The 15000-nt window shown below is 51.6% G+C and overlaps 1 protein-coding gene across 1 annotated transcript; it reads left to right on the top strand.

Moving 5' to 3' along the window:
• The first annotated feature begins 1490 nt into the window (after positions 1-1490).
• CD2 (CD2 molecule) lies at positions 1491-14538 on the top strand. The gene is made up of 5 exons (XM_037038875.1): positions 1491-1644; positions 1786-2070; positions 5716-5946; positions 10105-10227; positions 13775-14538. The coding sequence occupies exons 1-5, from the start codon at positions 1584-1586 to the stop codon at positions 14083-14085; spliced, it is 1011 nt and encodes a 336-aa protein (XP_036894770.1). The 5' UTR covers positions 1491-1583; the 3' UTR covers positions 14086-14538.
• Positions 14539-15000: the final 462 nt, after the last annotated feature.

Here is a 15000-nt window from a genome sequence, read left to right on the forward strand (position 1 = left end):
TTACTCTTGGATCCTATGGTGTGTGTCAGTAGGCTTTCCATATGTAAAGATATGAAACGGCTTTCGTACATTTTTTCACACTATTATAGTTTTTTTAACATCCAAGAATGCAATCTAATTCTGTTTTATTTCTGTGGACGAGGTGGGCTCGGAGCTTGTCACACACTCGTGGGGGAAACGTTCTGTTCAGGCTCCCTTTCACCCTGTGGTCGAGACCCACGGCTGGGCTTCATTTCATTTCCTGGGCAATGTTTTGGAGAGAATATGTATATTTGGACCTATAGCTGAAACAGAAAACAAGCGCAGTTTTTAAGATTTTTACTCCCTCTTAAGAAATCATGACACTGGACATTCCCCGAAGATGTCGCTGGCCTGTCTGCTCCTGCGACCCAGCTCCACAGCTGCAGCTGCGCATGCGCATCGCTGTTCCTCGCCCTGTGCCCCGCGTTTTCCTTCCCTTGCTCCTTCCAAGCACCCTGTCCCTTCTCGTTTTCTCCTGATTCGTTCCTTTCTTTAACTATCATAGCATTCATCATTTAAATGTTTTCTGAATGATTTCTCCTGGTTGTTTAATGGTGTTTTATCATTATTATGCATTTTTGTTTGTTTGAATGATTTCTCCTGGTTGTTTAATGGTGTTTTATCATTATTATGCATTTTTGTTTGTTTCAGAATAACTTCTTATTTACCTAACTGCGAATTTCCAATAGAGTTATACAAATGCACGCTAAATAGAAGATTTGTCGGGCCCTGGCTGGTGTAGCTCAGTGGATTGAGCGCAGGCCTGTGAACCAGAGGATCGCGGTTCGATTCCCAGTCAGGGCACATGCCTGGGTTGTAGTCCAGTTCCCTGCAGGCCAACTCCCAGCAGGGGACGCACAAAAGGCAACCATACATTGATGCTTCTCTCCCTCTCTCCTTCCCCTCTAAAGATAAATAAATAAAAAATTTAAAAAAAAAAGATTTGTGTATTTTGAGCATTTATAGCTGAGACTCAGTTTGCTTTTGTTTCTTTTTCATCACAAAACAGTTTTAGAACTCATGAACACTTTTTTAGAAAGGGGGAAAAAATCCACTTTTGTAATTATTTCCTATGTATTCTTTTCCCAATACTTATAATCATAGGATAAGCTTCACTTTTGAATATTTACACCTATTTCTATGTAGTCTTGTCAAAGATATTACAGCAAAATGCACAGTAGAAGGGCTGGATGAGAGAACTCAGCTCCTTGTTAACTGACGGGTGGCATGGAGAGATTTCCTTGGCCTCAGTCTGTCTCTCTGATGGGGGTAACAAAACCCACCCCCGGTTGTTGTGGGAAGAATTAAAATGTGATAAGAAAACACACACTCCTGTGTGTCCTCCTTTGGCAGAGCACATCAGCAGGGTTGGTTTGCTGTGTGTGTGTGTGTGTGTGTGTGTGTGTGTGTTTGTGTGTGAGTGTGTACGCAATCTCTGTGCTACTGTAAAAGCAGGAAAAAGAAAAGACACGTGGCTAAGCCCTCGGGGGTGGATTCCACTGGTCTTACTTTACTTCCTTTTGCGAAAGCTCAGAATCACAATAAGGAAACTAACCCCAAAGATGAGCCTCACATGTAAGATCTTAACCAGCTTCCTTCTGATTTTCATCCTTTCCACCCAAGGTAAGTTGGTGTGCGAGTCTCTACGGCCACCGTGACAAGCTCCTTTGGTGACTCTGAAGTAACTGTAGAGGCTAAGAGGTCACAGCCCGGCTTTCACTGGCGGTGAATCTCAAGGCCTCAGTAACCATCTTCTTTTTACAGGGACAGACATGCCGGTCCAGGGTGTCCTGAACCGAAACATCACCCTGAACGTTCCCGATCAACAGCCTGGTGTCCTGCATGATATCCGCTGGTTCAAAAATAGTACCAGGATTGCACGGGTCAAAGAAGGCCAAGTGTATGATCTGCAAGAAGGATACCAAGTGTCAGCCAGTGGGGCTCTGACCATTAAACATCTGCAAAGTGATGATTCTAACTTCAGTATATTCATATATAACATGGATGGAGAACAAATATTTACCAGAACATTCCATTTGAAGATTCTAGGTAAGTCTTTGCTCCCTAAATTCCTCCATCTTAATATGGGTGCTATTCAGCAATTTGGAGGAGAGCACTTATGGAATGTCCCCAGCCCTTACCTCAGCCTTGGGGGAGCCTGAGAGGAAAACCAGTGCATCCCTCCTGCCTCAGGAAAGGCTCCCGCCCTGTGGGAGATGGAATCCACACGAGAAAGTACAGAGATGATGCCGTCTATCTGCCTAAAACTGTCTCTTCTGTGGTTATGGGAAGGTGGGGCTGAGTGAAGAACGCCGCTTAAGGTGCCATTAAGCAGGAGGAGGGAATGGGTGTTGCCAAAGACAAAGGTAGGCATTCCAGGGGAATGATGAAGAGGCAAGCTAGGTGTGGAGCAGGGGAGGTGAGGCTGCTGGAGAGCTATGGGTCTTCCAACGAGAGAGAGAATTTCAAGCCAAGAGGCCCTGGAGAAGTAGTTACATGGCAGGAAACAGCTGGGAATAATGAATTTAGGGGTGAAGAGACCTTGTTTCGGGCCTGCTCCACGTGGGAGCGGTCCAAGGTGGAAGATGATTTGGCTCACTTCTGTAGGCAATGGCAGGGTGTGGCTGCGTGCATCTGAGCGTGGGCCGGGAGGCAGGAGTGCCTGCTGCAGAGGGCGGCAGGAGCCCAGCCAGGGAGCTGCTGCTGCATCCAAGTGAAGGGGACGGCGGCTGGTTTGTGATTCTTAACCCTGGTCGCACGTTAGCATCAACCGAGGTGCTAGTGAAAGCTACCAGGTTCCATCCCAGAACCAGTCAGCCAGAATATTTCAGTGTGGCGCCTGGGCATCAGCAGGGTCTAAAGGTCACCGGGTGATTCTGATCAGTGGCGAAGGCTGGTACCCACTGGCCTGGACCCACATATGCGGAGAAAGCCCAGGCAGGATGGCATGGATGTGGGACAGAAGGAAGAGAAAGTGGAATTGAAATGACATTGCAGCCGAAAGTTCAGGAGCTGCTTGAACGGGGGTGATAAGAGGAAGCTGCACTTGGCCTGGGGAGGCAGGCAGGAACCCCGGCATGGGCACGGGCCAGCAGCTCCGTGAGCAAAGAAACATTTTTGTGCTTCACCCAGGAAATGCCATGAGGAGTAGAGCCTCCTGCCTTCTACCTAGGGTATCCCTCCAGCCCTGTTCATTCTCAGAATACAGACCTGGCTGCCGCCTCTCTCCAACAACCCAGATGCTGGGTTCCATTCTTCAGTCTTCAATCTTGAATGGAGAGCACATCCCGGAAAGGGGGTGGGCCAGAGAATGGAGGCAGAAGGGGCCCCTGTGGGCTGTGGGAGCCCGGACTTCGGACTCCTGCCCACAGGGGCTGAGCATCCTGCCTGGACCAGGAGCGGCAGCTTCCGTCTCCCTCAGTACTTTACTATTAGAGTGGGAGCTGTGCCCACCTGCTGGGTGCCAAGCGCTTTGCTCACAAGATCTTAGTTACGGTCACCAACACTCCTGAGAGGTAGCTGTCGTTACTCCCTTTTCATCTCCAAGGAAACAGAAGCGACTTGTCCAAAGTCTCACAGTTTGACAGCTGCAAAGTCAGGATCCAAACCTGGGGCTTCTTTGAGCAAGGAGGGTGACATTTCTTCTTTGCAGAAAGCTCTACTGGGACATGGTTCATGCACCACAAAATTCACACATTTAAAGTGTATAATTCAGTGGTGTTGGATACATTCAGAGTTGTGCAACCATCACTACAATTTTAGAACAGCCTGAGTACCTAAAAATAAACCTCGCACTCCGGGGCCAAAAGACAGATCTTTCCATGACACAAGAGTCACCCCACTGTGGGGGTGTGTGTATCTCTCATAGCATCTTAACTCTGTTTGTAGTCTGGTTGCTTTACTTGCCGCATGGCCTTGAGTAAATTCTCTGTCTGCTCTGCGTCTGATTTTCATAATATGGATCATAGGAGGTATTCAGTGAGACAGGGGTTCGCCAGAGGCAACTGAACAGAGGTGCCTTACGGTTCCCCCGGGGCCCAGTGTCTGCTGGCTTAGTGCCCTCCCCCATCTCATTGTTCCTTCATGGTACTGCTCCCAGCTACAGTCCTGGCCCCTGAAGGCCCTTAATGTGGGGCTGCTGCTGCTGGCTGAAGACGCGGTGAGAGCCCCTTCAAAGCAGGTGTTTGTGGGGGAGTGGGTAACCCTTGCAACCGGGAACTGAGTTCTTGTCCGTGAGATGGCCCCGCTTGACCCGGCCAGCCCTCTGCTAGGAAGCTATTCTATAGAAAGGACATGCACGAGGTATGACCCCGAGAAACTGCTCATCATCGTGTGGTTTATCTGAGTGAGACACTGGAAAGGATTTAGAAGTCTCCAGCAGTTGGAAAGTTATTCATTAATTAAAGAATACATCGTTTAAAAAGATAGTGGTGACGTTATTTCATATTTTTCAGGGAAAGAATTTCATAAGAGATCAGTAAAGGAAAAAAGGTAGATTTCAAAGTCATATGATTCAGCCTCACTTTTTAAAACATGATTTTTATGTATGTATATAACGCATAGAACACACCTGCCAAAGATACACCCCAAAGCACTAATAATTATCGACTCTGGGTAGTAGAATTGCAAGTAATTTTTAACCTTGAAACCTTTAAAATACATTTTTACAAAGACTGAGTGTTAATTTTATAAATAGAAAAAAGAATAATTCCATTTTGAAAAGACAAGGAAATGCCTTGACTCAACCTGCAAATTAGGCACGGCCCCCGTCTTACTGCACGGCGGTGTTTCTTCACCCCTCTTCCTCAGTCCCACAGAACCCACAGGTGCAGAAAGACACTCAGTTTCTGCAGGCTTATATCTTGAGACAGAAATGGTACTTGGTGGGAAATTTGGTGCACAAGGTATTGTTGCTTGGGAGCCAGGGGGTCAGGGAGTCGTGGGGAAATGAGCCGCCTGTCTGCCTAATGCATGGAGAGAAATTGGGGAGAAAAGGTGGGGAGTCTGGGGAAAGAGAGTAAAGTATGAGAAAAAGAGCAGAAGAGAGGAGGAGGTCCCACAGCTGGAAGTGGTGGCGTGGGATTTGTGCCTGGCCCGTGTGACACCAAGGCTCGGCCACTGGCACATTCTTGTGTCAGAAGAGCAGAGGCAAGGAGTTTAGGTCATAAATGTACCAACTGACACCACCAAGGTCAGTGCCTAGCACTCTGCCCAGGGCTTTGTCACGTGTCATCCCTGTTACGACAGGTATAGGGCTTGTCTTTCCACCAGTCTCCTAGAGGGAAAGTCCGGCGAGGCACATTGAGTAGCCAAGAAACTTCGGGTAAGAACCCAGCCAATTTAACTTCTCAGAGCCTTGGGCACTTCATATGTCAATAGGAGGAATGACCTCAGCCTTTGTGCTTGCTAGGATTAAATGATATCATGTATGTGGAAACATTCTAAGGTATAAAACGGCACTTACACATCTGATATATTTTTTACTGATATATCTATCAAATTTACCATAACTAAATTTGTTCTGAATGTGCTATATAAATATAATTAAAATGATTTTCAGAAACTGCTAGGGTCTTTGAAATTGTCCCTGGTCTCAAACGAACTCTGTTTCCTCACCTATAAATAGGCATGTCTATTAATCATATTGCAATCAGAAAGTTGCCTTGTATGAATTGGATCTTTTTTTTTTTTCAGAGGGGGTTTCAAAACCTGAGATCACCTGGAATTGTACCAACAGAACCCTGACCTGTAAGGTAACAAATGGAACTGAGCCGAAATTAGAACTGTATCAAGGTCATAAGTACATCAAAGGCGGCCAGAAGGTCATCGAATACAAGTGGACCACCAAACAAAATACATTATTCAAGTGCACAGCAACTAACATAGCCAGTAAGGAAACCAGCGTGGCGGACCTCACGTGTCCAGGTACGTGGCAGGCACTAGTCAGACACGCCAAGTTCACTTCACAAACACAGCCTGCCAGACCCGTGGTGAGGACCTGCTCCAGGGCCCAGGTGCCTAGGCCCGGAGGCAGCCTTGGCTCAGGGTGGGAACTGAAAACATACCCCTCCCCCTTGGAAACCTGTAAAAGAAGACTCAGAGGAGAGAAGTGGTGGCATTCTGTGGTTACTCATCCCGGGCATCCCCCCACAGAGCACAGTGTAGCCTCAGGCTGTTATAAAGCTGTTTCCAGAGAAAGGGTTGCAAAGCTGAAGACATACAGGGTGCTGCAGAGGGTATCTGATGCAAACCTCCTCTTCCCAGAGAGACGGACTTACTTGTCCGAGGTCCTTCAACCAGTCAGTAGCTACAATGGTGACTCCCAGGGTCATGATGGAGAAGACAGCAAAAAAGATGCCTTTCTAGAAGCGGGGTGGCCAGCACCTCCTATCAGAGACTGTAGAAAAAAACATGGAGTTAGGGGGCTGGGAGAAGAAGAGCGTGAGGCCAGGGAGGGCCATGGATATTGTGAGGAAATGCCCCCCTGCCTTTGAGCATACACTTGGCGTTGGTGCCAGCACCAGGAAGTCCCGAGATTCTAGGAGTCTAAGCTCTTTCCTGGTGCCGCAGCTTGACGTCACCCAGAAGTAAGTTCTGAAGGCAGCTGCCTTGGTGCTCGGCTCTGAGAGCTGGAGGCCCCGACTTCTGGATCGGGTCTGTCCGAATGTAGCAGGAGGGCCTCGACTGAGTTCCTTACCTTCTGGGCTTCGGCCTCCTAGTCCACAAAGAAAATGAGCCCTCGGGTTCCCAAGAGTCTATTCGTTTGAGACCCTGTGATTATCTCCCCGGTGCTGTCTGGTTAAGGCCCCTCAGGGAAACTGAGCACAAAACACAGCTATTCGGCCAGATGTCCTGAGTTTCTACAGTGACTATGGCCGATCAGTGACCCCAGGAAGCAGCCCTGGGCTGGTGTGAAGTCCTAAGTAAGTCTTTTTCATATATATTCTTTGAATTAGTTATTCGTTGCCGCATAAAAAGTTATCCCACATTTTGTGGCTTGATCAACAAGTAATCATTATCTCACAGATTCTGTGAGTCACAAATCTGACAGCGACTGGGTGGTCCTGGCTCCGCGTCCTGCGTGAGGCCGCTCTGCGGACACTGGCAGTACGTCTGCCAATCACGTCCAGGCTCTGGGGGGGGGCCACGTCCAAGCTCACTCACGTGGGCCATCGGGCTGCTTCACAATAGGGCAGCCAGCATCCCTTTGAGCAGTCTCAGCAAGAACAGGGAAAAGGGCTCAGAACAAAAGCCATGAACATTTCATTACAACCTCAGGAGTTAAGAGGCATCCCGGCACCTTCGCTGCATTCTAGGGAGTAGAAGCAACCAGTAAGTCTGGCCCGTCTTCAGTCGGAGGGGATGACGCAAAGGCAGGAGTGCTGGTGGGGGGAGGGGGGATCTTTGGGGCCACCCGAGAGTCCGCCCACCACACACGTAGGCCAGCATCGTTCCATCTGGCGTGTCTGCTTGCCAGCACCACCCCATCATGGCGGCTCAATGAATGGAGGGACCCCTCCCTGACTTCATGGCCTTTTTCCCCCTTCAGGAGGCCCTTGATTAGTTGCCAGATTTAGCAAACAAAAGGACAGCAAGAATATGTTCCAAATGTTATATGGGACATACTTAAACTAAGAAATATTTATTGTTTGATGAAACGTTCACTGGGCATCCTGTATCTTGTCTGACTACCCTTCTCCATTTTTTAAAAAAAGCTAGATCCCACCAGTACAAACCCGTGTGTGCATCAGGGATGGGAGGGAAGGCCTTGGGGACGCTGAGGTGCGACGAGTGGAACCTTCACGCCCCTTAGTCTGTGGTAGAGCAGGAGCCGACCTGGGAAGAGCCACAAAGCGATGGGAGGAATACTGGAGAAGAATGCGGTAGGGAACCGGGGAGGAGGAGGCTGCTCTTGAAGGCCCTACAAAGGATCGGGATGTTTCCTCCTGAAAGGCCAAGGCAGAGAGGAGTGGTGGTGAGCCCATCGTTTGGCTCAGGAAGCCAGAACACAGGACGAAGGGCACGCTCTCTGAGGCGAGCAAGAAGGAGCATGGCTGGCTTTAGACACAGGGTGTGTAGTTTTGAATGCCTCTGGATTGTCCTCCACGGAGAGCACCCCCAGGCACCCCAGGGGCCTGTCCTGTCCTTCAACTTACTCTGGGCTCTGTAAGTGCACCGAGACAAGGGTATGGCTGCCCCGTGTGAGGACTCAGAGGAGGATGAGCTGGTGGCTGCCCCGCTGAGCCCCATGCTCCCTAAACAGTCCCAGGCCTGCCCGGGTCAGGGAAGCTCTCTCCTCAGCCTGACGGAGACTCCAGCAGCCCCAGCCGCGCCTCTCAGCCAGCAGATCCTGAAGAACCCCAGACACTTTCTTGGGCCCGTTTCGCAGCAGTTCAGGATTATGCCTGGTTTTGTAAAGGAAGTCCCTTGGTCCACAGTCTAGGTGGGTTGTCCAATTGGCAGGCAAAGAACAGGTCAGAGAAAATCGAAGAAGGAAAGCAAGGATTAGCACATCACTGCAGGCTGCTGGGTGGGTTTCGGGCCTCTGGCTCGCTCCTGGGGCCCATCCCGGGCTCTGAGTGTAAGAATATCTTCCTAGGAATGTTTGGCTAGAGAAGCGTTTCTTGCTGATGCTGGGCTGAGCTCCAGGTTGTCCCCCAGATGTCCTTGTCCCCCAGTCCCTAACCCCATCTGCTGCCTTTCTAGCTGCTGTCATGGACTCACAAAGGGCAGATGGCCCAGCAGCCCCTGGGGCCTGGGATGCAGCTCCCAGAAACCCAGTGCTCAGAAACCTACTTAGGGCAGAACCTCTTCCCCTTGTGCGTTGTTTTACAGTTTACAAAGTACTTTCACATCCATTATCTGATGGGCTTCCAGCAGCCACCGGGGCTGTGAGTTTCATTATCTCCATTTTACAAAGGGAGGAAGGGCTTAGAGAGGTGGAGCAGCAGCCAAAGGTCACGTACCGTATTTTGCTGTGTATAATGCACACTTTTTTGCCCAGATTTTTGAGGGGAAAGAAAAAGAGGCACGCTACACATGGGTACTGATTGCATATCTATATACATGTTTTTAATTTTTTATTTGTGCTTGCATGCTAGAAGTGTAACTCTAGAACATATCTGTATGTTTAAATATAAATGCTAAAATTCCTTTATAATACAAAATACAAGTATCTAAATATAAGTAGATGAAAAATCAAATTAAAAAATTAAAATGAAAGATTTTTTTTGGAACATTTGGGCCAAAAATGCGGGGTGCACGTTATACATGGGAGCATATTACACGTGGCAAAATACGGCAGCTCCTGCGTGGAGGGGCCTGGAACTCAAACCCCTTTCTTTATACCCCAAGTCATTGTTACCCTCACTGCATTACAGCGACTGAAGGCGGTCTGGGAGCTGAAGATCAAGTCCACTCCTGCTACTGACTCAGTGTGTGTCAGAGCTTCTCTCATAGGCCAGGAAGTCTGGGGTGGGGGGGAGGTGGGGGAGTGTGCTGCTATGTGGTCAGGGCTGGGCTGAACCAGCCACATTTACCCTTGGTCTTGGATGCAGCCTTCTCCAGAGAGTGGGGGGTGGGGGGAATGCTGTTATAGGAGGGTAGCCAGACGGGAAGCTGGGAAACAGTGCAGAAACCCTGAGGCAAGGGGCTGCTTAGAGGAACCACTCAAAGAGACACCGTGCAGCCTCGGGCGGCTCATCCTCCCTCTCTGGGCCTCATCTGTAAAACTGGAGGTGATCCTACATGGTCTCTCAACTCTTCAGAGCTAAATTGCTGTGACAGTCTCCTTTCCTGGGGGCCATGGACAGTGTCGTGCCCTGGCACATGAAGGATCCGGGGGTTCTAGTCTGGGAGGCAGCCCCTCAAGGAGCCTTTGGAGGGGGCTGATCCTGGGCTCTGTGCCCTTTTGGGGATCGACAATCCGCACCCTCCATGACCTTGGCCTTCATGAGATTGAAAAGTCCCATTCCTTGAGCTCTGTTGCCTGTTTCACTCGGGAGGCAGGAGCCCTAGGCCAGAGCAGTGATGACCCCTCTGCCCAGCGCCCTGCCCTCCATCCCACCTCCGTGTGTCTTGCAGAGAAAGGTCTGGACACCTATCTCATCATCGGCATCTGTGGCGGAGGCATCCTCTTCCTCCTCTTCGTGGCACTCCTCATTCTCTACGCCGACAAGAGGAGAAAAGCGCACAGAAGGAGACGTGGTAAGCTCCCGCCTCTGCCCCACGGGGGCCGGGCAAAATCCCCGTGGAAACAACTCGGGGGCATGACACTCGAGTGGGGCAGGGAAGTGATGGAGACAGGTAGTTTCAGAATGTCAGGGTTGTAACCAGCGGTTACCGTTTGTTCCATTCTGTGGTTAGCTTGAGTTCTGAAAAGCAGAACTCAGTGGTGACAAGGGGAAGCTGTAAGAAGCCGAATCCAGGTTGGCCTCACTGGAACCCACCGCCTGAGGTCAACTACATGCAAGGCTGTGTGGACGCATCTGAATGAGCCACACGTCTCTACGTGGGTAGGAAGATGAGCTTCAAAGCTCCGTTTCTGTGAACGAGCCCCTTGTCCTCTCCTGTGGGGATGGCCACGCCCCTTGTTGTGAAGCCAGGTGTTTACACCTCCTTTTCCAATTCACTGTTCAGAGGGGTATGTCAAGGCTCTGAGGGTTTCCTCCTCGAATCAGCCCTGTCGGACACCCACCAAGAATAAAGAGACCATGCTCGTAAGTGGGGCGCTGGCGCAAGGAGCACGAGAGGCAGTGAGTTCAGAGGCAGCCTTCCCCCCTCACCTGTGGGGAATCCGTCCCAACACCCCCGGTGGACAGAGGCCTGAAGCCCCAGATAGTACTGAACCCTATATACACTATGTGTTTCCTACAAATACATCCTGATAATAAAGTGTAACTTATAACTTTAGGCACAATAAGAGATGAACAATAACTGATAACAAGATAGAAACATGATAACAATATACTGTCATTAGAGCCGCGTGAATGGCTTTGGGGCCATTATTAAGTAAGTGAGCGTCACTCGAACACAAGCCCTGTGAGGCCTCCACAGCTGATCTGATAACCAGGTGGCTCCTCAGGGACTGATGGGGGCGGGTGGGAAGCGTGAAGACATCCCACAAAGGGATGAGTCACATCTGGGCAGGACAGAGCAGATTTCATCATGCTATGCAGAACAGAGTGCAACTTAAAATGTATAAATCGTTTATCTCTAGAATTTTCCATTTAATAGTTTTGCACTGCAGTTGACAGCAGGCAATTGAAACCACAGAAAGTGAGACCGTGGATAAGGGGGACAGCTCCAATGGCACACCAGGTGTCTCCACAGGTGCTGGGATGGGGCTGTTGGGACCCCCAGCTGCAGGTGGGCCCAGCAGGGGGCATCAGCCATTGGCAGGCCATGCAGCCAGGTGGGCAGGCCCCTCGGGCTCTGCGTAATCTCACCTTCACTGTAGGACTGGGTCTCCTCACTCTGGGTCTTTTCCTAGAACGGGGACCCCCCAAGGAAAGACCTGGTCTGAAACCCAGGCGGGGGTGGTCTTGGGCTGGCTACCTTCAGATTTGACTTCCTGCAGGCCTCTCTCCTCGAGTCTCCTTCAGGCCACGAGCCCTTGGCCCTAAGACAGCCCACCCCACTGCCCCAGGTTTCCATCTCCACCCTTACCACACTCTTCACCCCAGTAGCAGAGTCACCTACTGAGTCCCATGACGTCCTCACTTTGGTGCCTTGCTCAGCTGTTCTCTGCCCCCTTGTCTTCTGCAAAGGCCACTTCTCTGTCACCTAATGATCAGAGATCACTTATTCTCCCAAAGCGGACCTCACACACCACCCTTGGCCAGGCAGTCTGTGCTTCCCCCAGGCCGAAACGGCCAACACGATGACCGCCTCAGAGTGATGACATAGTTGCACCGGTCTCTGCAATACTGCTTAGTATGAGGTGTCTGAGTCAGCCTTCCAAGTGATCTTATGAAATTGGTACTGCTCATACCGATGAGGACATTTAAGCTCAGTGGAGTTCAATGATTTCCCCAAGTTCAACAGCCAGTAGGCTGTCGGGCCTAGGGCAAGGCCAGCAAGGAGGGGCTCAAGGCGCAAACTTTAAAGAGACCCTCTCCCTCGACCCTACTCTTGCCCAGCCTTGAGCGTGAGGGCCCGGGTTCCTTCCTGATTTCACCCTGGCCCTGGCTCTGGCCCTGGGTAGAGTAACCAGGAGATGACATGCAGGAGAAGGACACTGAGGCTGGAGGAATTCCTGGGAGCAGACGTCAGGCAGGGACTGCTCGATGGTTGTGGGTATGCTGGGGTCCACAGCCCCACTCTGATCAGATGGTTGCACACAGCCATAGGCAGCCCACTCTGTCCAAGCCAGCCAGAGGTCTCGGTCACTTGGCCACATCCCACTCCTCCTCCTCCTCTTGGACTCATGGGGCTCTTGGTCTGCACCCCTCTGGGGACCCTGGGCTCTTACTGGAGACTGATGTTGTGATTCAGGGTCCTATTTACTTGACTTTAGGCTTCCTGAGGACAGTGTTGTGTTTGGGCCACCGTTGCCACTTAATGATGGCACCTAATGCCTGGTGGTGGGGGATACATTTTTGAAGGATGAATGAACAGAACATTGGTGAACAGACTGGTGAACAAATGGCCACGCCTGCCACTTAAAGGCTGAAAATGAATCCCCACAGTCCCACAGCTGTGAGTGGAGTCACAGGACAGCCCTCTGCCTGGTGGCCTCCACAGCATGACCTGGGGCACAGAGGATGTATCTTTCCCTTTCCACACCCTTTGGTTTGTGCGTCTAGAGCACGCTGGCCTCTCACACGTCCAAACCACCCTGCTGCCTTAAGTCCTCACTTGGAAGCTGCCTGAGGCCGGATCTCCAGCACTGGGAAGAAGCCTTTGGGTGGGTGTCATCACCCGAAGTCACAGGGTGACACTGTCCAGACGGCCTGTGCTTGCTCAGCCTTGCAATGATGTGACCCCAGGGAGAACACCCCCCTCCTGCCTTTCTCGGGAGTGTGCTGCGAGGATGGCCTTGGGCACAGGGGCGGGAGCACCAAATGGGTGGCCCGAAGCCATTTGGAGGAGCCAGCGGGGTCTTCCAGACCTCTAGCCGCTGAGCGCCTCTCACATTTTCCATGCGGTTTTAAAACGGCATAGGAAAAACTACAAGTCCTGGGCCTGTCTTTGGGGATGATAGCCACACAAAACAGGACACCCAGAGGGTGCCCAGCGGAGGGGTTCTTTCCCTTCTAATGAGAGGATGGGACTTCCTTCTGAATTTCTGAGAAACTGGGAAGTGTCTAAGGACTGAAGAACCCCTGGTGTGTTCTCCAACCCTCGCCGGAATGTGGGTGGTGAAGGAGTCACACTGGGTGGAGGCAGACCTGACAGAGAAAGCCACCTGAAGGAAGGCCATGGCTGACGTCCTCTCTGCCTACTCAGAGCCACTAGGATGGCACAGAGGCGGGGCTGTGGGGTCTCAGTGCCCTCTCTGCTCCCGGGAGACCCAGGCACAAAGGCTCCCGCCTGCCTACTTGCTTCCGGTCCCCGGAGTTCTTAAAGCCCCAGGCTCTCACTCCACCTTGCTGGTGGGCATTCCACTTTGCTGGTAGGAGCAGCTTCTCCTTCCGAATCAGATCCCTGAAAGTGGCCAGCACTCTGCCTTGTAGGCAGAAGTACACTCAGTAAAGAGTTGCATTGATCATTTCTTGCCCAGATGAACTTCTTAGATGTTTTATTGTTGCAGATGAGGAAGTGGAAATCAGAGCGCACAGAACGGCCTCCGAGGAAAGGGGCCAGAAGCCCCATCAAATTCCTGCTTCGGCTCTTCAAAATCCAGCCACGTCCCAGCCTCCTCCACCACCCAGTCACCGTCCCAAGGCACATGCTCATCGCCCCCTGCCTCCCAGCCACCGCGTCCAGCACCCTCACCAGAACCAGCAGCTGAAGAGGCCTCTTCCTCCCCCAGGCACCCAGGCTCGCCAGCAGAAAGGCCCTCCCCTCCCCAGGCCTCGAGTCCAGCTGAAACCTCCCCGTGGGGCCTCAGAAAACTCATAACTGTCTCCTGGCAGAGCAGTTCCCTTCCTCCGACTAAAAGAGATAAAAACTGTCCCTTCCCAGGAAGGCGCTGTGGGATTCCTGCACTCCGGGGTGGACGCCTGCATGTCCACCGACTGTGTTCTACTCATCACCTCCCCAGCCCACGGGCGACAACCACACCTGCACTCCTGTCTCGGCCACGTGGTCTAACGTCTGGAGTCTCTGGCCTCCTCCCAAAGCCCCACTGCACCAGGACGCCAGAGACACTACACACGGAATTGTTAGGATGCTGGGCGACTGAGCACAAAACCCTGGAGCGCCCTTCGCCTCCCCGTGCAACGTGTGGTGTTTGCCGTGCGGCGTCTTGCTATGAGCCACCTGCCTGTTCGAGAGACTCTCGGGTTTCTCATGTACCTGGTGGGCACTGGCCCACCACCTCGGGAGTAGGTGTGAAATAAAAGCTTTGACTGGACCCCAGTGTCTACTAGCCGTAGAAAGGGCCCCAACATGCAGCTGCGGCATAAAAACGAGGCTGGCTGGTGTGGCAGCAGGACCCAGCCAGCCCCGACTCGCCTGGGCCCCCACCAGAACAACCGGAACATGCCGCCCAGGTCTCGGCTGCAAAGGTGGCCTGACCACCTACTTATAGGTCCGTATAATGAACAGAAAGCTCTGCGCACAAACTTCCACAGGAGGGACCAGAAAACGTAATCCTTTGTCTCGCCCCTTTAACGGTTCGGACATGGTCCCAATGATCTGCAGCAGCATCTTGGGAAACAGAGGGACCCCTGAGCACTGGCAGTGCCGCGAGCCTATCAGATGATGCGCCAAAGGGCAGGCAAGGCTGTCAGCTCTGGGCGCTCGGGTGGGTGGGGGGTGACGTGATAGAGCGAAAAGGAAAAAGGACTCGGACATGGACATGGACAACCGTGT

This window comes from Sturnira hondurensis, unplaced genomic scaffold, assembly GCF_014824575.4.
Source record: "Sturnira hondurensis isolate 20B ecotype Veracruz unplaced genomic scaffold, ASM1482457v3 Scaffold0024822, whole genome shotgun sequence".
Classification (NCBI taxonomy): domain Eukaryota; kingdom Metazoa; phylum Chordata; class Mammalia; order Chiroptera; family Phyllostomidae; genus Sturnira; species Sturnira hondurensis.